Below are 22,361 nucleotides of genomic sequence, written 5' to 3'. Positions count from 1 at the left end.
TTGTCCCTAAGTCCCAAAGACATTTTATTTCAAGTCACCTCTCCAGGGTGAGACCCCAGCTGTCCCTGTGGTGCTAATTACAGTGGCAGTTGGCCAAGCATCTTTATCTCAGCCTGTGACTTCCCTAGTGCTTGCTAGGTGGTCTTGTGTCTCCAGTGGGGCTGATGATGTTTTGTAACCTTTGTATGTTTGCTTTAGAATTATGCTCACCATAAAATTGAGCTTTTTGAAAAAAGAAGAAAGGAAAAAGAAAAAAAGACATTTTTGACAAGGTTTAAATTTCAGATGGACCAGGGTAACAGTGTCCCTACCAATCCTGCAGAATTTTCAGATGAAAATGATTCTCCTATGTGTATGTGCACACTTCGTTACGATGTGACAGAGTAGGAACTCTGTCCACTACTGTGGACCCTGATTTTTCTTCATCTGGAAACATGGCACCATTCTTGTTTTGTTTCAGCAGTATACTTTGTGCTGTGTTAGTGAGTTTGCTCTGCAGTCTTTAAAAATTTAAAAGCAAACGGGGGCACCTGGTTGGCTCAGTCGGTTAAGTGTTCTATCCTTGATTTCGGCTCAGGTCATGATCTCACGGTCATGAGATCAAGCCCCACGTTGGGCTCCATGCTCAGCAGGGAGTCTGTTGGAGATTCTCTCCTTCCCCCTGCTTGCCCGCACACTCTCTCTCTCAAAAAAAAAAAAAAAAAAAAAAAAATTAAAAGCAAACAAAACAAATGAAGCAATATGTAACTTCAAGAATGAGTAAAGAAGGAAATGAGAAGAGACCTACCATAAGGGGGACATTTTACCAGCCCTTTTTACCATCCATTACTTCCAGATTCAAAGCTCATCTTTTTAATCTTTTTTTCTCTCATTTTGGTAAAGACTTTCATTTTTATCTGCATTCTTCTTAATATATTTCAAATTTGAAAAAGAATTCTCTGTGCTGTTTTTGTTTGTTTTTTTTTATTTTATTTATTTATTTGACAGAGAAAGAGAGAGACAGGGAGAGAGGGAATACAAGCAGGGGGAGTGGAGGAGGGAGAAGCAGTCTTCCTGCTGAGCAGGGAGCCCGCGATGCAGGTCTTGATCCCAGGACGCTGGGATCATGACCTGAGCCGAAGGCAGACGCTTTAACGACTGAGCCACCCAGGCACCCCTGTTTTTGTGTTTTATCTACAAATCTTCAGTGAGAGAAAAGGATTTGACCTGTAAATGAGGCCACAAACTTGGCTTCTAGGACCCTAGTTTTTTCTAAAGAACCACTGAAAGTACCTGATAGAACCTTAAAGCTTTTAAGGAGCTCAATTTGAAAACTAAGATTTATTAGACTTACTGTTTCTTAAGTTTGAACTGAAATTAACACAGGCAGATTTAATTTCCATTTTATAAGAATTGACATTTAATGTCAACTATACTTCAATGATAAAAATCTTTTTTAAATTGACAGTGTTCAAAATTAACTACCCAAAAAAGCAGCCTTTTGTACATTTCTAGTATTTAAGAATAGAAAACTGAATTTACTTACATTAAGCACCAAACTTTAAAAAACTAACTTTGCTGGAGGAAGTAATTTTCTTGACCGTTTAATGTTTATAAAATAGTATATTAAACTCTTTGGGTTCCTTGCTGGGTAGTTCTTACAGAATGCACTGTCAAATCCCTGTCTACCCATAGCCTTTCTGACTTCAGTAGCAGGCACGCGGAGTAAAAAGTCTAACATGCTGTGTTTTCCTTGGTAGGTAGGTGAATTTCAACTAAGAAATTTGCTTGTGTGTATGTGTGATTTGAAGTTACTGTCACTTGGCATATTATCCAGTTTGTAGAAGGTTTCCCAGTCTTGAACATTATAGGTAGATCATTCTATGCTTAAATTCTCATATATTTAATGGAAAAAGATTAAAGGAAGCACAGATGTTAACAGTGATTTTCTTAAACTTGAATTCCTAAGGTTATGCTGTGTCAGTAACAGATGAAAATAAATTCCAAGAATCTTGACACCGTTCTGTTTTCTAGCATATTTTTTGTGATTTGGGGTGTGCGTATTATTTGTTAAAACACTTCATCCTTCATTATGAGGCTAGATTACCTCCTGGTTGGTTTTGTAACAATTCCAGTAATAGATTTTAAATTGTGTTTTCTCGGGGCACCTAGGTGGCTCAGTCGTTAAGCGTCTGCCTTCGGCTCGGGGCATGATCCCAGGGTCCTGGGATTGAGCCCCGTATTGCATCGGGCTCCCTGCTCTGCGGGAAGCCTGCTTCTCCCTCTCCCCCTGCTTGTGTTCCCTCTCTTGGTGTGTCTCTCTCTGTCAAATAAATAAATAAAATCTTTAAAAAAAAAATAGTGTTTTCTCTTAAACCATTATCCCTTTTAGTCAGATAAATTTTATATATTCAGATGCTATACAGATACAGTATTCCTATTAACCCTGTTCTCTAATCTTAGAGTGTCTTCTCTTTGTGCATATATCTTCTGCTGGCAGCTCTGAGGGTTAGGGTTCCATGGTGTGGAATTCATTCTGTAATTGTTAAAATTATCTCTTACTGGTACTGCCCTGTCCATGTTAAGTCATAATATCAGGTAATAGAAGGCAGTATTTTTATTTCAGGGCTTCATGAGGAGGACCACTTCTAGTATCAACCTCTTCAGTGTGGTTTTTTTTTCCACATTTTTTTAATTAACATATAATGTATTATTTGTTTCGGGGTACAGGTCTGTGATTCATCGGTCTTACACAATTCACAGCGCTCACCATAGCGCATACCCTCCCCAAGTGTCCATCACCCAGTCACCCCATCCCTCCCACCAACCTCTTCAATGTTTACAAATTGCTTAGAATGTTAGATTATAATAACTGATGGTTGCCTCTAAAGGAGTAAGAAAAAAAATTGAAAAATTTTTTAGTCTCTAAATACTTTTCCCTGTAATTTGAAATACTCTTTCCATAATTATATATTTAAATTAGTCTGATTTGTTACTTTTCACTGCCTTAGAAAGTATATAATTGGTACATTTTATGGCTCAAAATTGCAGCTACCACTGATTCATAATTCAAGTTTAACTATTTGTTTACATTTTCTGAAATTTCTACATGTGAATTTGACAGCATGTCATTTGCAAATAAAAGCATTCACTAGCTTGCTTTTTTTTTTTACTGTGCAATTTGAAGTACATTTGAAAAAATGAATAAAATTATTTTTGTTTCATACCAAGAAATGGATGAAAAGAGGCTGCTGGATCCAGGGTTGAAAGTTCGTAAAGGCCTCTGGGATTATACTCTGAAGAACCAGCAGAAGGAATGCCTGAGTGACTGAAGAAAATGGGTGCTAATGCATCTAACTATCCTCATTCATGTTCCCCGAGGGTAGGGGGAAATTCTCAAGCCCAACAGACTTTTATAGGTAACTTTCAGTTTTTCTAATTTCATTTTCTTTTGTGGGTATAAATAGAATTGTGTTTTCAGTGGTCTTTTTGGCTGAAAAGAGAATTGAACTGTGAAAAAGTTATTATAGATAATAATTCTGCAACATCTAGGTTTTTTCCCCACAAATGTAAATCTATCTTGTATGATTTTTATCCTGACCAAGCTGCTATAGCACTTTTAATCTTTTCTTTGGTGTCTTAACCATAATTGCCAGTTGCCCTCAGAAACCTGGCAGTCTCCATTGGTGTAAAAATAGTGGAATACAAGCTTCTTGCATCCTGGTCCATTTATTTTCCCCAGTGCAAAGCAGCCTTGGTATAGTTAAGAAGAAGAAGAAAAAATTTCACGATTACATACAAGTAGTATTCTTAATTTACAAATCTGCTTAACTCTCATTTCCTAAAAATCCTTGATTAAAATCTGTGATACCTGGTTTTTGATAGCCAGAGAACCAAAAACATTTTGTCAAGTAAATAATAATCTACTCTGTTAGTCTCTATTCCTTATTTAATATAGAAGTAAACTTAACTTTTTAATAACTTCCTTTATAGAAATAAAAGTCAATTTTATTTGAATGGTTCAAGAATATCTGTAAAAATTTTTAGCATGAAATATGTGTTAAAGTGAACATTGAAAATGAATGTTAAGAACAAAGAAACAAATTTTCATTTGTTTGATTTCCTTCTTAGGGACATCATCCTATTCTCAGCAAGGCTATGGTTGTGAATCAAAATTATATAGCCTTGACCATGGCCATGAGAAACCACAAGACAAAAAAAAGAGAACCTCTGGCCTTGCCACCCTCAAAAAGAAGTTTATTAAGCGTCGAAAATCTAATAGGTCTGCCGATCACGCCAAGCAGATGCGAGAACTCCTCTCTGGGTGGGATGTTAGAGATGTTAATGCTTTAGTGGAGGAATATGAGGGAACTTCAGCCTTAAAGGAGCTTTCTCTACAAGCCAGTTTGGCTAGACCAGAAGCTCGGACATTGCAGAAAGATATGGCCGATCTTTATGAGTACAAGTATTGTACCGATGTAGACTTAATATTTCAAGAAACTTGTTTTCCTGTTCATCGTGCCATTTTGGCAGCGAGGTGTCCGTTCTTTAAAACACTGCTTTCTTCCTCACCGGAGTATGGGGCAGAGATTGTTATGGACATCAATACAGCTGGTATAGACATGCCCATGTTTTCTGCTTTGCTACACTACCTTTATACAGGAGAGTTTGGAATGGAGGACTCAAGGTTTCAAAATGTTGATATCCTCGTTCAGCTTAGTGAAGAATTTGGAACACCGAATTCCCTTGATGTAGATATGCGTGGACTTTTTGATTACATGTGTTATTATGATGTCGTCCTTAGTTTTTCTTCAGACTCTGAACTGGTTGAAGCTTTTGGTGGAAATCAGAACTGTTTAGATGAAGAGCTCAAAGCTCACAAGGCTATTATTTCAGCACGGTCCCCATTTTTTCGGAATTTATTACAAAGGAGGATACGGACTGGTGAAGAAATCACAGACCGAACTTTGAGGACTCCCACAAGAATTATATTAGATGAGTCCATTATACCAAAAAAATATGCGAAAGTTATATTACACTGTATGTATACTGATGCGGTGGACCTCTCTGTTTTGCACTGTAGCCCCTCGGTGGGGAGTCTCAGTGAAGTTCAGGCTCTCGTCGCAGGGAAGCCAAGCATGACCAGGGCAGAAGAAGCCATGGAACTTTACCACATAGCACTGTTCTTGGAATTTAACATGCTTGCACAAGGTATGAAATTCTGGTTTTTAATTTTGATTTCTCGAATTACATATTTGTCTTCCAAATTCAGAACACAGCCAGTATGTTCAATATGATTTCACTGTTTGGGATGTGCCTGGGTCAGTTATTTTGAATATGTAGTTAAGGAATCTGAGAAAGAATTGAGGGTCACCATTAATGCGGGTGTTCATTTAGTACAAAAACCAAGCATTCAAAACTAGTGACTAAGAGCAATAGATGAAATGTGAGGCTCTTAATTCCCTAATGTAAGATGATAGATGTGGGAATATATAACTACCACCTGCACCCTATCTGTGCCCAAGCTTTGAACTAGCCTCGTTTCCCAGATTTCATGGTTATTCTTGATCTAGGACTCCTGGGGTAACTTAGTCTCATTTTTATACTCATTAACTTATTGATGCTTGAATGTTTAGAAAAAGAATGAAAATTCATTCCAAAAATGAAAATAGTCACATTTGGATACAAGTTTATTTGAATCAAAGAATTAGGCAGAGTTTCTGATTTAAATTTTTATTTTTTATTTATTTATTTATTTTAAGATTTTATTTATTTATTTGACAGAGACACAGCAGGAGAGGGAACACAAGCAGGGGGAGCGGGAGAGGGAGAAGCAGGGATTCCGGTGCGGGGCTTGATCCCAGGACCCCGCGATCATGACCTGAGCCGAAGGCAGACACTTAACAACTGAGCCACCCAGGCGCCCCTGATTTAAATTTTTAAATATTCTGTATCTTCTTTTCAAACTCAACTTGTATATCCAGCAACAGCCTACAGTGTGTAAGGCACGGTCAGTGCTAGACTCAGGAGCCTTCTTCATTTAATATAAACTAAAACTTTTAGGTCAGGAAGGCACATTTTTGGGGTTATAGGCAAATGAATACATGAAGGTAACATGAAGGTAACATTAAAAGAATTATCTATCTATTGGTAAACATTAGAATGTTAACATTTCAGAGCTGGAAAGAGACCTTCCACATGGAACAAAAGGAATTTGTGGTCTTGAAAGAATGCATTCTTTGCTTTCAGTGGGCAAATTTTAAAAGAAAACAAGCTGGGGCACCTGGGTGGCTCAGTCGTTGGGGTTGGGTGTATGCCTTCGGCTCAGGTCATGATCCCAGGGTCCTGGGATCCAGCCCCACATCGGGCTCCCTGCTCGGCAGGAGGCCTGCTTCTCCCTCTCTCATTCCCCTTGCTTGTGTTTCTGCTCTCGCTCTCTCTCTCTCTCTCAAATAAATAAAATATTAAAAAAAAAAAAGAAAAGCTATATGACATGAAATTACTTGAGAAATTTAGCTAATGAGTATTTGCTGAAAGAACATTAGAAGTTGCCAATTAAAAGAAAAGGTTAATGGCGGGGTCAAAAGACAGGAATTTAATGAACTAAGGAATAATGAAAGCTACACACATTTTTCTAACTTGAAAATAAAAATGTGTGTTGTATGGCTCAATCAGCAAATTAATAGGACTTTGAGAAATAAAATAAAGCCCCAGCTTAATAACAATAAGAAATAAATTACATGAGAGGAATTATACAAAAGAAGGCACTGATAAACCTGAGTGAAAAAAGTTGAGATTTCTGTTACATAAAGGATCTTTTGAAATCTTACTTTACCATTATCTTTTTAGTAATAGTACGAATTTAGTTTTGTTACCACAATTAAAATGTTAAAATATTTTTATCAGTTTAAAACAACATTACATTAATAATAGTAGGCTATTTTGATGTCAGACTACGGGAAAATAATGTTATCAAAAATAACCTAGCAGCTTGACCTACCACTATTTTATTCTGTAAAACCAAATTTGTCAGAAAATGCCTCTACAGAAAAATTTGAAGGTTGTGACATTGCCCAAAATGTGTAATAACCTCTGTTTTCTCAAATTGGTTTTGTTTTTTGACATGTTTAAATAATAAACCAAAGTGTACTGTATACACTTTGCTGGGGTTTTTTTTAAAGATTTTATTTATTTGAGAGAGAGAGTGATTGAGAGAGAGCACGAGTGGGGTGAGGGCCAGTGGGAGGAGCAAACTCCCCGCTGAGCAGGGAGCCCGATGTGGGGCTCAAGTCGTGGGACTCTGGGATCATGACCCCAGCCGAAGACAGACGTTTAACCGACTGAGCCACCCAGGCACCCCACTTTGCTGTTTTTAAAAAATGGGAAAGCATCCCCTAATACAGTTCTTTGGGGGTTTGTTGTTTTAAGTTTTGAGTGAAAAGTAAAATTGTGAGCCAGCTCTTGGCTGTTAGGTAATACTTGATCTAGAGTTCTTTATGTTAAGTGAGTTTAAATATTTTTTTTTTATCATTAGGTAGAAATTGTATTTTTTTAAGTACATTTAAAGATATAACACTCCTTGTATTACCTTAGTCTTGGTTACTGTAAAATATATATATGTATATATATATATTCCTTAAACCTGGGTGTACATGGCTCTCTGTTTCCTTTCATTATGCAAAATACAGAGTTTAGGTTATTTGATGTTTTTATTTTTGCACTCCATGTAGGCCTTATTTTTCCCCCATGCCTATGATACTGTACATATTAGTGTTTATAACAGACTATACCTTCAGCATAATTTTTACCTCATTTCTTTGGGAAGGAGAGTATTTTGTCACTGGGAGAGTAATTTTATACCGTGAAGTTTAAGAGCTCAGACTCGAACCAGACAGATGGATTTGAATCCTTCACTACCATGTTTTAATGTGCTTGACCTCAGAGCAAGTCACCTTTCTAAGCTTCTATTTTCTCATTTATAAAATAAAAATAGTAACCTTGTAAAGTAGGATTATGAGGATTAAAGGAAATAATATATGTTAAGTGATCTGACTGGCGCCTGATACATAGTTAGCATTCAATAAATATTAGCCATTAAATGGTAATCATCAGAACATATTTCATTCACTACCACGTTCTTTTCTAAAACTAACTTTTAATAAATAAAATCTAAGAAAAAAGGGGGGAGTACACCTGGGTGGCTCAGTTGGTTAATTGTCTGCTTTCGGCCCAGGTCATGATCCCAGGGTCCTGGGTTTGAGTCTTACATCAGGCTCCTTGCTCAGCAGGGAGCCTGCCTCTCCCTCTGCCTGCCACTCCCCCTGCTTGTGTGCTCTCTCTCTTTCTCTCTCTCTGACAAATAAATAAAATCTTTAATAAAAAGAAAAAAAAACTATTTACATTCAGAAAAATAATTTTATAACTATTGATTAAACCTAATACTAACTATATTTTGCAGATTTTTACTATTACCAGTTTTAAAATTTTCTTAAAATGTTATCATTAGTGAGATGATGCATGCCACTTATCAAACTATTGTAAATATCTGGCTATTTGTCATTCTACAATTGGTTTTTCTCAGCAGGAGTTCTACAAGCAGATTAAGCCTGTAATACTCTGAGGCATCTATTGTGTGTAATGAATTAGCATTTCTCTGATGCATCCAGCATGGTAATAGTTATGTACCATTTTGGAGAGAATTAAGAAAATAGTCACCAAAATCATCTTTGTTCTATGATTCAGACAAGGGCTTAACTTGTAGTTAAGCAACGCTGTGAGACTAGCCTGTTGGGCAGCTTGAGGGTAGGACCTTATTGTTCTCATCTTTGTGTCCCCTGTGCCTGGGACATAGTGGGCATTCAGTAAATGATTCTAAATTAATGACTGTTACTTTTTATTCCTAATTAGATTTCACTTCAAAAGTTAAAGCCCAGTTTTAAAAAGAAACAAATTCTGTCAAGGGAGGCTGGGACCTTGAGACTAAATACGTCCTTCAAGATGGAGAGATGATTTAATAGTTTCAAGAGCATCGTAAAAAGAGGCGGTATAGGCAGACAGCCAGAGTGGTTTGGATAAAAGGGCAGCTTCCCGGCCTACACTGAGAATGCATTTTATTCAGACAAGTAGGCAGTCACTATTAGGGAGGTCAATTAATAGGTAATGGGGCCTCACTGGCCTGGCATTTTAGGATGAGCTTTAATTTCACTTGATTTCCTACATAGATTAAACATAAGTTTATTTCTGGCTCTTCCAAAGCCCTAAAGATATAGTAAAGGAATAAAACAAATATAAACCCTCAAGGACAAAGATACCCAAGAAGAAAACAAGAGTGGAGAAAGGATACTGAAATTTTTGGAAGCTGAAAAGCGGATAAGGACTGATCACTGACTTAAAACAGAGGAGCAGTCTGTAACTCTAGAGCCTATAAAGGGGGCTACTGAGGATAAGAGAGGCAATTCACAGGGGGTACTTAGTACTCTGGGAAGAAGGGGTAAGTGTTGCAAATGGAAAAGAGAGATTTGATTTTAAGTCTTGACTACTGAATGGATCAACCCTTTCCCCCACCGCGGAATTCACCTTTATAGGTGGTGTCAGAAAGGAATGGGGTTTTGTTTTACTCCATATAGTGAGCTGATTTTCTGAGTACCCTCTATTAATCCATACTCGCCTCTGATTTGTGCTACCTTTTTTTCTAAGTATGTTTGGGTTGGTACTTTTTCCATTTTGTTTCAGTGGTCCATCTGTTTGTTCTTTACATCAGTATCACTTGTGCCACTTGGCAAATCCTAACCTGCCCCTTCAATTCCCTTCTCTACCCCCCGCCCCCAACCAAACACAAGAAACCTTAAGATTTATTTTCTAAAGAAATCAAACTAGAGAGATTTCAAATCTGGAAATAGCTACGAAAAGGGTGGGTGGGGGTGTGGGGTAAAGCACAAGGTTGAAATCTGAATTTATGTCAAAGCCTGCAAAGTAAATGGCAAAATCACTCCCGTTCCCCTGCTCTAGTCTAAGCCAGGCAGATACAAGATAAAAAATTAGAGCTCTAGAAATGGTGAACAGCCCAAGAGAATATAGACTGATGGAGACCAATGTTGTGGAGTTCCATGATGAAGTTATGCTCAGGAGTTAACATGGTGAAAAAACCAGTTTGCCTTCCAGTTTTTCTACAGAGAAGACTATAGTCAGCAGTCCTACTTTTGCAACAGAGCTTCCACACAGCAGTTTAGTGCTTCATTCATAAATATGAAAACCCGTCTAAGGCTCAGTGGACATTTGAAGAAAGCTTCCAAATTGAGACAGAGGTCAGAACAAAGTATTAGCAGAAACCATGAAGAAAGCAGAAGAAAACAACAGAAGTAAAATACCCTTATGTAAGAGAGTGCTCTGTTGAATCAATGAGACGTAAATAGGATACTGTAAGAGTAAAGACAGGAACTCTTGGAAATAAGATAGCAGAAATTAAAAAGATAATAGAAGGATTGAAAGGTGAAATTGAAGAAAGCTTTAAAACAAATAACAAAGAGCTGGACAACAGTGGAGACAAATAAGAAAACTATAGTATTGGTCCAGAAGGTATAACAATTTAACAAGTGGTGGTTTTAGAAACATACCAGAGAAAATGGAAGAGAAGCCAGTATCTGAGGAGTAATATAAGAAATACTGCTAAAGCTAAAGGAATTTCTGTATTAAAAAGTCTTATCCTGGGGTGCCTGGGTGGCTCGGTTGGTTAAGCATCCGACTCTTGATCTCAGCTTGAGTCTTGATTTTGGGGTTGTGAGTTCAAGCCTACTTTAAAAAAAAAAAGTTTTATCCCTTTCTCTAGGGAAAAAGAGAAGATTCTAAAATGTTACAGAGAGGAAAACATTCGGTTCCATACAAAGAAACAGGACTCTGAATAGTACTGAGCTTTTCAGTAGCACCAGCCGAACACTGTGATATAGTGGCACAGTGCCTTTGAAAAGCTGATGGAAAATTATTTTCAACACAAAATTCTATATTTAGCCAAACTGTCAATCAAGTGTAAGGCTAGATAAAGCCATTTTTTTCAGTCTTGCCTCAAAGAACTGATCTCCCTTGCACCCCTACTGAGGAAGGATGTATTCCACTAAATGATGAAGTGAACCAAGAACAAAGAAGTGTGGGATCCAGGAAATGGCGTCAAACACAGGAAATAAGAAAGGGAAATCCTAAGTACTGGCTATATAGTAGGTCTAGCAGACATCACGTCTAGACTGGACCAGGAGGGTGAAAGGCTCTAGGAACATTAAATGACAAGGGACATTGAAAGAGATTTCATGGGTCTTTTGGTGCTTTTATGAAGACTTAACAGTAGATTTATAGAAAATGAAGGAAGTGGCGCTGTGAATTGTGTTAAGACTGATGAATCACAGACCTATACCTCTGAAACAAATAATACATTATATGTTAAAAAAAAAAAAAAGTAGGAAGGGAAAAATGAAGGGGGGGGAATCAGAGGGGGAGACGAACCATGAGAGACTATGGACTCTGAGAAACAAACTTGAGGGTTCTAGACGGGAGGGGGGTGTAGCCTGGTGATGGGTATTAAAGAGGGCACGTATTGAATGGAGCACTGGGTGTTATACGCAAACAATGAATCATGGAACACTACATCAAAAATTAATGATGTAATGTGTGGTGATTAACATAACATAAAATAAAATTTAAAAAAGAAAAAGAAGTGGGAAAAGAAAATTATAGCTCCGAGAAAAATTTAAAATTACATATGGAAGAAAATATAATTCTGGTATGCCACTTGGCTCACAGTAAGCAGTATTTAAATATGAACACTGAATATTGATTTAATAAAAATTATAATACAGAGAGGTAAATACCAGAAGAAACAACTAAAAAATTGAGAGGAGGTGCCTCTGGGGAGCAGAACTGGGAGTAGGAAGGACATAGGGCAGATGGTTTTGTCTTTAGAATAAGCTTTTTATTACTACTAGCTACAAGACCTTTTAGATCATGAGCATATACTGCTTTGATTACAAAATTAATTTTTTAGTACAATAAAGATATGACATCAGTGCTCAGAAGAACCAGAGAGACCTAGATAGGATAGGCCTTAATCCTAAAGACCTGGGGGATTTGTCATATCTGTCAATAATGTTAACTAGTAAGATCATGCTTATCATTTTAGGTTACAAAGGGCTTTTACTTTCTCCCATTTGGTCTCCCTGACAACCTGTGAGTATAGTGGGGCTCAGAGATGAGTAACTAGCCTTCTCCTGAGATTGTGAATAAGGTTGTGACTCATACCAGCTCTTCTGACCCCAAGCCCAGAAATGTGGGCATGGTGAGAGAGGGGAGCAGTATGAGAACCACTTTCCAGGGATGAAGGTGGGAGGCCACTGTGGCCCAGTTGTAAGAACAAAATAGCAGACTAGTGATTGAAGCATCAGCTCTGAGGAGTCTCAGCCGTGAGCCTGATTTGTGCTGAACCACTTGGGCAGGAGTAAGTGAGGGAAATGTGGGCCCAGTTAAGACATTTAAAAACTGTGGGGGCAAGGGCCTGGGTAGGTCACCACTCAAACTTTGCTTCAGAGCACTTAGCCAGAGAACAGAGGGCTTTGTACTGAGTAAGCCATTCTTTCCTGAGTCGATGAGTGTTCCTGTGTCAGTTATTTGACTTTTTTGGCTGTCAGCATCACGACCTTCTTCCTAGTTTTGAGAAATTCCTCACGGTACAGGTCTTGATGGAGGGCAGAACCCACCCCCCAGTGTAAAAACCTAAAAGGTCAAATACTTGCTTTCTCAGCCTTCTCAGTGGTTAATGTTTAAGCACATGACCTGGGCTTTTTGAATGGGAGCTGATAGAACAGAAAAGCAAGTGTTGTAGAGAATTCTTTGTATAAGCAGGGTAGGAGCAGCAACATCTAGCGGAAAAGCAGAGAGGTCAGTGGCAGTGATGCTACTGATGGCATCTACCGCCTGTACACAGAGCAGGAGTTGTGGTGGTCACAGGCTCTCTTCCCACTGGGCTCTCTTCCTGACGTAATGCTCACTCTGCAGCCTTCCTCTGCTCTTGTTTGTTTTCTGAGTCTGGTCTTCAACTTTCTTAGGAACTGTGGGCTAACAATATCCTTTCAGATAAATCCCTTTTCTCTTTAATTATGCCAACTAGAGTTGTCTTCTGTGGTTACAGCTTGGAAACCTGGGTGATAACAGTACCTATAGTAAAAAGACCAGTGTATATAATTCCAAAATAGATGGCTAGATTAGAAGAGCCTCAAAAGAAAGATCAGGTGTTTGAGCACTGACTTTCACGATGATTTTAGCGTACACTACACTGTGTAAACACCTCTGAAAATGTGAGTACCATGGTGAGAATATGTATTGATTTCTAATTCTTTGAGTAAAAATCCACTCTTTAGGAGAACTGTAGGTTTTCTCATGAATTTTAACAACCTTGGGCCTATCATAAGAACTTACATTTCCTTGTTATAAATACTCTTGACCTCAGAACAAAATAGCTCAGGATTAGCACCAATATCTACGTGTATATTCCAGGTCAGGGCATTTTACAGTAGTACACTTTAAACCACAGATTTTATTTTTTCATCTTGATCAAAAATGTATTTTTCAATCTATGGAATATGAAAATTATTTATAACACTAGTTCCAAAGTGGACTCTATAATGCATTGCCCATATTTTTAGTCATAATGCATGTGGTTATATTTTATTGGGTTAAAAATCTAACAGAGAAACAACTGAAAGCTATGACCTAATTTTCCCTTAGCAACTTGGTCAGATTTCAAGAGTGTGTGATTCAAAACAAATGCAAAGTAGTAAAGACTAACTGTTCCGACTCACTAAGCCCTTCCTCCCTCTTCCATCCTCTCCACTGTCTCTGTGTTGACATTCTTCTTCTGTCTCAGTTCAGTTGAACTGGCAGTTCATTATGCTTCTATCTGTAATTGTTTCCTCTTTAGCAAATTAGTCGGACTATACTTCCTAGAGAATAATGGAGCTAAGTTAAAGGCCATTATCAACAACAGATAAGAGTAAAAATGTAGATTTCGGTTACCTATACAACATAGATGAAGAATTAATCTCAGCTTCAGGAATAGCAGTTCAGATGACTCTCAAGTTACACATCTCTAATCATAATGACACTTAGCGTTTAAGAAATTCTTTACTCAAAATTACGAGTAGAGGGGCACCTGGGTGGCTCAGTCGGTTGGGCATCTGCCTTCACCTCAGGTCAGGATCCCAGAGTCCAGGGATCAAGCCCCACATCGGGCTCTCCGCTCAGCGAAGAGCCTGCCTCTCACGCCACTCATGCTCTCTCTCTCCCTCTCTTTCTCTCAAGTAAAGAAATAAAATCTTAAAAAAAAAAAAAAATTATGAGTAGAGCTCTAAAGTGTAATATTTTACTGCATTTTTTATTTTAGAACTTAAACCATTTTTCATACAGACTACAAACTCTCCACCTCTGATCCTCTGCTCACACTTTTCTTTGGTCTTAGAATATCTTTGCCTTTCACCACGAAATGTCCAAGTTCTACCATACTCTTTAAGGCTAAATTCACATGCTATTTCCTTTGTTTTGTCTTAGGCATTCCAAATTAAAAGTATTTTCTACTTCCTGCAAACTTCTAAAACACTTCTTTTACTTTTCTTTTAGGTTCTTACATCTAACTTATTTTGAAATTACCTATGTACCTGCCTCATTTCCTCTATCAACTAGTGTACTATATACTCTCTAAAGACAAGGTCAAAATCTTCATCATCTTGAATCACCCAAAGAACCTAGCACAGTACTTTGCTCTTAGTAGACTCTTAGTTACATTTTTAAATTTTTTTTAATTCAATTTAATTAATATATACTGTATTATTAGTTTCAGGTAGAATCAATGAGTTACATATTTTGAGTTACCTTTAATACCTATGAAAACTGAGTAACTTTTTCTTTTTAAAAGGGGGTGTGTGTAATAAACGTTTAACCGTTGAAGTTGCAAATAAAATTAAGATGCTCAATCTCAATCTAGAAGATAAATATGAAGCATTGTTTTTAAAAATAAGTTTAGAGGTGGTCAAAATGGTGTATAATTCCATACCATTAAACTCAGTTTTAAGTTTCAAATAAAGTCACATCAACTCTTTCTTTTGTTGTCCATTGATATGTAATAGGTATCAGTTGAATTTAACATATTCTTGGAAGCCAGTGAAGACTGTCAATCTTTTGAAGCCAAAAAGTTTAATCTGAGGACAATTAGAAGCCTTTCTCAACAATAAGCAAAATCTTTTCTCTGTCATACTAAAATCCCAAGAATACCACAGTTGAGGGAAATGATGAAACAGGAAGACTTGCTTGTTTTGGTTTGGTTTTCTTCCCCAACACAGATTATGTGTTTATTATAGTCAAGATCTGAGAGATTTAATTAGAACTGTGTAGACACTAATATAATCAGTCAAAAGATGAAATGCTGTAGTCAGGTCATTAGGATATGGACACAAAACTTTGAACAACATAGGGACAAGAAAGAGCTGAGCTTTTATTATTTAAAGAGTATACTGAACTCTGAACACCATGAGGATATTGGAAAGCATCTGCAATGATGTTGCCCAATGCAATGTATTCTGAAGTAGAGAGAGACTTGATTTCAGGTTAGCATTTTTTTGAACACCATTGCTATGCAAGATGCAATACCAGGGAGAAGAGAACTAAAAGGAACCATATTTGAATGTCACTATGTTCCTAGCTTCATGATGGGCACCCTACATGTGTTTTTCGTTTCATCTTCACAACAACCCTGTGGAGCTTGGAGATTTGCTCAGGTTCACAGATAAATAACGGTACCCAAATTTAATGGTATTTTATAAATACGAAGTCTGGGGTCAGATCTGTGCTCCAATCCTGGCTCTGCCACATACTCACCATATAAATTCTTCCTGGGTTCCTCAGATGAGCTTATTCCTTTCTCTTCACAGAAGTGTGGGCACCAAGCTCTATGCCTGGCTTGCATTTGGGAGGGCCTTAACAAACATTTTTAAAGCTGAATTACAGGGGCGCCTGGGTGGCTCAGTTGGTTAAGCATCTGCCTTCAACTCAGGTCATGATCCTGGGGTCCTGGGATCAGCCTAGTTGGGCTCCCTGCTGAGTGGGGAGTCTTGTCGTCTCTCTCTCTCTCATTTGCTCACTCTCAAATAAAATCTTTTTAAAAACTGAATTACATTAACTCTTTGATAGACAGTTTCTAAAGATAAGAATTGAGTTATTTTTCTTACACATCATTTGACAGCATGGTTCCAAGTTTCCAAAGTCTAAAGAAATTACCAGATTCAGACTTTTTTCAGCTATGATACATAGGATTACAATTGCAGAGAACATTGAACATTGGATGGCAAAACAAGACCATAAAAAATGGTCCATAGAGTTTTCCCATGGTGGTAAGCTGTTTGGTGTAAACTCCCACTCCACTTTGATTCCATTGTAGTCACTTTTTCTCATAGAAACACTAAGAGAAGTCGCCTAATTGTTGCCTTTTCCTAAAGCCCCAACTTATTTTTGTTTTTCTGACTCTGCCATAGTTAAATTTTGACTACTCTTACACCTTCTATTGCCAAGGAGTACAAACTAATGCAATCCAAGCTGCAGGTTATTTGGGGGAAGACATTAGTGATTGAGGAAGGAAAATGATAGAAGAAAGAACCTCAGCATTGTACAAATACAATATTGAGATACAGAATTGAAGTTTTTGCCTTAAAACCAAATATTACACTTATTTCCTAAAATGTCTAGAGTAGAAGGGACTTTGACCACACACAGGTGTTTGTCTCCTTCTGGTTTTGAAAGTGGCTGGAAGAAACTATTCCAAGAATTAAGGTAGATTAGTAATGACGTTATTTAGCTGTTATTGTGTGGAATACCTCACTTAATCTTTATGGTAACTGGTATGGTAGCTACTGTTGTTCTTCCTATTATAGAGATGCTCTTCCTGTTATTAGAGATGCAGGTAAAAATACTTGCATTGTTTCTTCCCTGAAGCCACTTCTAATCACATCTACTTTATATGTATGTGAATGTGTGTGTGTATTTCACATGCATATCTTGTTATGTTGTAGCATAAATAGTACCACACTATACATATTATCATTTTGCCTTTTTCACACTTAAGCTTTGCAAAAATTATGTCAATATGTAGAGTTACTTTATTTTAATAATTACATTTTTTGTTTTGTTTCTTTTTTTTAAGATTTTATTTATTAGAGCTAGCAATGGGGAGGGCCAGAGGGAGGGAGGGAGAGAGAGAAGCAGACTCCCCGCTGAGCAGGAAGCCTGACACGGGGCTCAATCCCAGGACCTGGAGACCATGACCTGAGCTGAAGGCAGATGCTTAACCGACTGAGCCATCCAGGCACCCCTTTGTTTTGTTTCTAAAAATATAAGAGATGTACTGATGTTTGGATATTCAGATAATACAAATAATACAAAAGGTGTTTAAGAACCCTTCAGTCTCACTTCCCAGTGGAAAGCACTGCTAACAAATGGTACCTTTTTATAAATAACTCCTAAAGACTGAATCTGAGTTTGGAGTGTATGTAACTGACCAGAAAGTTCTTGCCTCCAACTATTTTTTCATATATTTAGGTGAAAAAAAATACCAGTTTCTATTACAAATTAACATGGGCTAGCCTTACTCAATACGTCTCCATGAAGGGAATGACTTTGATTTTTTAGAAGACTTTGAGGGGTGCCTGGGTGGCTCAGTTGGTTAGGTGTCCAATCTTGGTTTCGCCTCAGGTCATGATCTCCCAGGTGTGGGATCGAGCCCCACATTGGGCTCTGTGCTCAGTGCGGAGTCTGCTTCAGATTCTCTCCCTCTCACCCACACTCTCGCTCTCTGTCTCTCAAATAAATAAATGAAGTCTTTAAAAATAAACAAGTAGGGCGCCTGGGTGACTCAGTCAGTTAAGCGTCTGCCTTCAGCTCAGGTCCTGATCCCAAGGGTCCTTGGATCAAGTCCCGCATCAGGCTCCCTGCTCAGCAGGGAGTCTGTTTCTCCCTCTGCTACTCCCCCCTGCCTGTGCTCTCTCTCTCTCTCAAATAAATAAATAAAAATCTTTAAAAAGAAATAACTTTTTAAAAATTTTTTATTGTTATGTTAATCACCATACATTACATCATTAGTTTTAGATGTAGTGTTCCATGATTCATTGTTTGTGCATAACACCCAGTGCTCCATGCAGAACGTGCCCTCCTTAATACCCATCACCAGGCTAACCCATCCTCCCACCCCCCTCCCCTCTAGAACCCTCAGTTTGTTTTTCAGAGTCCATCGTCTCTCATGGTTCGTCTCCCCCTCCAATTTCCCCCCTTCATTCTTCCCCTCCTGCTATCTTCTTCTTTTTTTTTTTTTCTTAACATATATTGCATTATTTGTTTCAGAGGTACAGATCTGAGATTCAACAGTCTCGCACAATTCACAGTGCTTACCAGAGCACATACCCTCCCCAGTGTCTATCACCCAGTCACCCCATCCCTCCCACCCCACCCTCCAGCAACCCTCAGTTTGTTTCCTGAGATTAAGAATTCCTCGTATCAGTGAGGTCATATGATACATGTCTTTCTCTTTTTGACTTATTTCGCTCAGCATAAAAAATAAATAACTTTGAGCCCTGTTTAGGTAACACTTTTGTATACCTCATACTTAGCATTGACATGTCTATAAAACTTCTAATACATGCTTTACATGCCATGGCATTTGAAGGTGAAATATCCACACATCTGAAAGTTGTGCCAAAAACCCGAAAACACAGTTTGCACACTTAAACGTCTTTGTTTCTAACCATATTCCTCTTCAACCGTAATAGTGTTAGGCCTTTTCCAAAATGGGTTGATTTTAATACAGTTTCCACTGTCAGTGTGTTTCTTCCTAATGGAGGCTTACATTTATTAAAGAGCAATGCTGAATTTTGAGACTGATTCACCAAAATACTTTTAGAAGATACGTAGGTATCACATTGGTTCTCTAAACCTTTTATATCTAGGCTTGTATCTAATTATGAGAGGTTCAGAAAAGTTTCTAAGCTAAGCTGTGATTAAATAGTCTCTTTGTTATTCTAATGCATCATCTTAACTTTCAGATTGATATTTTTTTTGTATATAAGTGTAAGCAGTAAAAATATTAAGTATCTAAAGTCTTCATTGGTAAGGAGCCCCACTTCTATATTTTGATGTCAGGTTTTTAGATATACTAAGTTAAATAGAAGTGGATGGATACAGTGTTGTAAATCTGATCATCATAATAGGTCTGTAAACCTGAGAGAATGGCAGCTGCCTGAGTTCTCAGCAAATAAAGGTGAAAATGGGACATTATGGAGGAGAAGGAAGAAAATAACCTGTCGATTCAGATAGACCTCGGTATAGAATTAGCACTATGACTCGTATACTTATATTCATTTAGCACTTACTGTATGCCAGACCCTGAGATTGAAGTAATGAGTAAGATCGTCTAGTGCTAAGTACCAATAGGCAGTTACGGTGTAAATGTCTTAGTAGAGCAAAGCACTGGATGGTAGGGGAGCACACAGGAAGAGAAGGAGCCCCAGACCTCAATATAGAGAATTAGGGAAGGGAGACAGTATCAGGAGCTTCCCAGAAAAGCTGAGACCTGGAGAATGAATGGGAGTTAAGTAAAGATTAGAGATAAAGGTGAGGCAGGAGGAACACAGGTAGAAAAACCCAGAGATAAATAAGAGTCAGGCACTTGGGGTTAGGATAGGGGTTGCAGAGATAAGAGGGGTGTGGTGAGAAATGAGGCTCCAGAGACCAGCAGGGCTGTGCAGTAAAGAACTTGATATACTGTGCAGAGACATTGGGCTTTATCCTGGGCACAGCAAGTAATATGGCCTGATTACAAGATCTCTTTGGCTGAGACCATAATCAGCATGTAGACATCATGAGAAATGTTCCAGAAATAGTGGGGTTTTTTTTTAATACATACATCCTTTAAGCAGATACAATCTATAAATTACTCATCAAAAACTGCTAATTCTTTTTTGAAGTTTCTTACTATATTTATTCATTTATTTAGTAGAATTTTTCAGCACCTGCTTTTTGCCAGGCACTGTTGCTAAGCTCCTAACTCGCGTCATCTATGGTAAGTATTCTCTCCATTTTATAGGTAAACTGACGCTTGAAAATACTGTTACCTGGGGTTCAGCTAGAAAGCATTAGGGCCAAAATTTGAATCCTAGTCTTTCTAACTGCAGGGCTATGCTTTCCCATCATGGGGGAAGAGGGATGGGAAGAAATTATCTGTGAGGTACATTGTTTTGAAGGGAGACACAATCATATTTAGGAGATAACCAGTAAATATCAAAAAGTTTTCTGAAAATCATAACATGGCTCTACCCCCAAACCTTTGGATTTTTCTTATTACTATAACAGAATTAAGGATACTAACTTACTATTTTGTCACAGTGAGAAAATGGTTTAAGGATAGTAAATAAAGTATAGATGTAAATGGGTATTTTTTGTTTTTTGTTAAAGGTATGTGAACCTCTGAGTTGTTCACATACTGAGACTTCTAGAATTGTTTTGGGGAGGGAGAGGGATAAGTAGACTCTGCGCTGAGGCCGGACCTGGACCGGGGGCTCGCTTTCAGGACCCTGACATGACCTGAACTGAAATCAAGAGTCGGTTGCTTAACCAACTGAGCCACCCAGGCACCCCTAGAATTGTTTTTATTTAACATTTTAATAAGTGACGTGTGAGTGGAAAGTACACAGTACACTTGGGTTGTCAGCATTTCTGTTCTCTTTATAATCTTTGACTTGCTCTGCTCTCTTGAGACTCTGCTCTCCTCCTACCCTCTCCCACTCCCCACAGACCCTGTGCTTGCTTCTGAATTAGAATACACCAGTATAATGGTGTGTGAGGAAACTTAATTATAGTAAGAGGTAGATTTTTGAGGATTTTCAGGGAATTTCAGGGAATTTTCAGGGAATTTTGAGGATTTTCAGAGATTTTTGAGGGAACATTTTCAGATGAGGAAACAGACAAAATTTCACACATCACATAGTTAAAGGGAATTGGGGTTGGGTCTCTGGTCAGTCTGACTCTAATAGTGTATCTTGCATCTCTCTTCTAGTCAGATGCCCACACATAAGAATATGTGTTCAATTTCAAGGAGTTCGAGTGTCCTGTAGGCTCCAGAATTTGATCCTCTGCATTCTAGTATAGCAGAGGCTTGTATAGGGTGTCTGTGTTTAGAGAACATCCCTGTGAAGGCTTTTCCCTTTCATCATGCTGTTTTCACTTATACCAAAAAACACTGAAGCCTAAATATTAAAAATGCCATATCAAACATTAATTTATAGAGTAAACATTAAAGCAATATAAATATATATTCAAATAAATATCTTAAGTGTTCTTATTCTTAGTCTTTTTCCTTTCATTTCTTAGAGAAATCTTTAATGTTTTATAATTGTCTGTGTACTTTAGCCTCCTCCTTTATTACCAAGTTACTACAGTAACTTCTTTCCTATCTTCTTTTCTGTCCTTTTCATACAGCTTGGCAAAAGCTATCAGAATAAAGAATACAAGCAGTCAGGGTACGTTTTCACACACAAGCAGCATGAATCTCAGTGATTGCCTCTCTCCCATCAGAGGGGAGTAATGTTCTCAAAGCAGAGAACCTTCTCATTTCCTTTCTAATATTTGCTTGGGTTCTGTGGTCAGTGATTGATTTTATATTGGCACCGGGGGAAGGAACTCCTGGCAACTTCCATAGCCTGATGGTTTTGTTTGTTTTTTATTTGATTTTTTTGAATAGATAATATATTCAGATGGAACAGAATTCAAACAGTACAAAGAGTACTCAGCGAAGAGTCTCCTGCGCTCCCAACTTTTTGGCCCCCACCACTCAGTTTCCCTTCACAGAAGCATCCAGTGTTACCAATTTTTTGTAAATCCATCCAGAGATAGTCTAAGTACATAACTTTTAAAATACATTGAAAGGAGGGATGCCTGGGTGGCTCAGTCAGTTAAGCGTCTGCCTTTGGCTCAGGTCATGATCCCAAGGTTCTGGGATCGAGCCGAGCCCCACATCGGTCTCCCTGCTCCGCGGGAAGCCTGCTTCTCCCTCTCCCGGTCCCCCTGCTTGTGTTCCCTCTCTCGCTGTCTCTCTCTCTCAAATAAATAATCTTAAAAAAAATTTTTTTGGGGGGGCGCCTGGGTGGCTCAGTCGTTAAGCGTCTGCCTTCGGCTCAGGTCATGATCCCAGGGTCCTGGGATCGAGCCCCACATCGGGCTCCCCGCACTGCGGGGAGCCTGCTTCTCCCTCTCCCGCTGCCCCCACTTTGTTCCCTCTCTCGCTGTGTCTCTCTCTGTCAAATAAATAAATAAAA

At 38.2% G+C, this 22,361-nt stretch overlaps 1 protein-coding gene across 2 annotated transcripts in view; it reads left to right on the top strand.

The window, feature by feature from the left end:
• The first annotated feature begins 3,146 nt into the window (after nucleotides 1-3,146).
• The window catches only part of BTBD7 (BTB domain containing 7), a 53,064-nt gene continuing 33,849 nt past the window's right edge, over nucleotides 3,147-22,361 (top strand). The window contains exons 1-3 of one of the 2 annotated variants that reach the window (XM_032405831.1): nucleotides 3,147-3,398; nucleotides 4,111-5,190; nucleotides 20,048-20,110. In XM_032405831.1, coding sequence (XP_032261722.1) covers nucleotides 3,317-3,398; nucleotides 4,111-5,190; nucleotides 20,048-20,110 — 1,225 coding nt within the window. In that variant the 5' untranslated portion in view covers nucleotides 3,147-3,316. The remainder of the gene's footprint in view (nucleotides 3,399-4,110; nucleotides 5,191-20,047; nucleotides 20,111-22,361) is intronic. The other variant, XM_032405832.1, reaches the window with a different exon arrangement.

The sequence above is a fragment of the Phoca vitulina genome, unplaced genomic scaffold (assembly GCF_004348235.1).
Source record: "Phoca vitulina isolate PV1807 unplaced genomic scaffold, GSC_HSeal_1.0 scaffold7, whole genome shotgun sequence".
NCBI classification, from domain to species: Eukaryota; Metazoa; Chordata; class Mammalia; order Carnivora; family Phocidae; genus Phoca; species Phoca vitulina.
The sequence above is the reverse complement of the archived record's forward strand: the minus strand, read 5'-3'. Positions and strand labels throughout refer to the sequence as shown.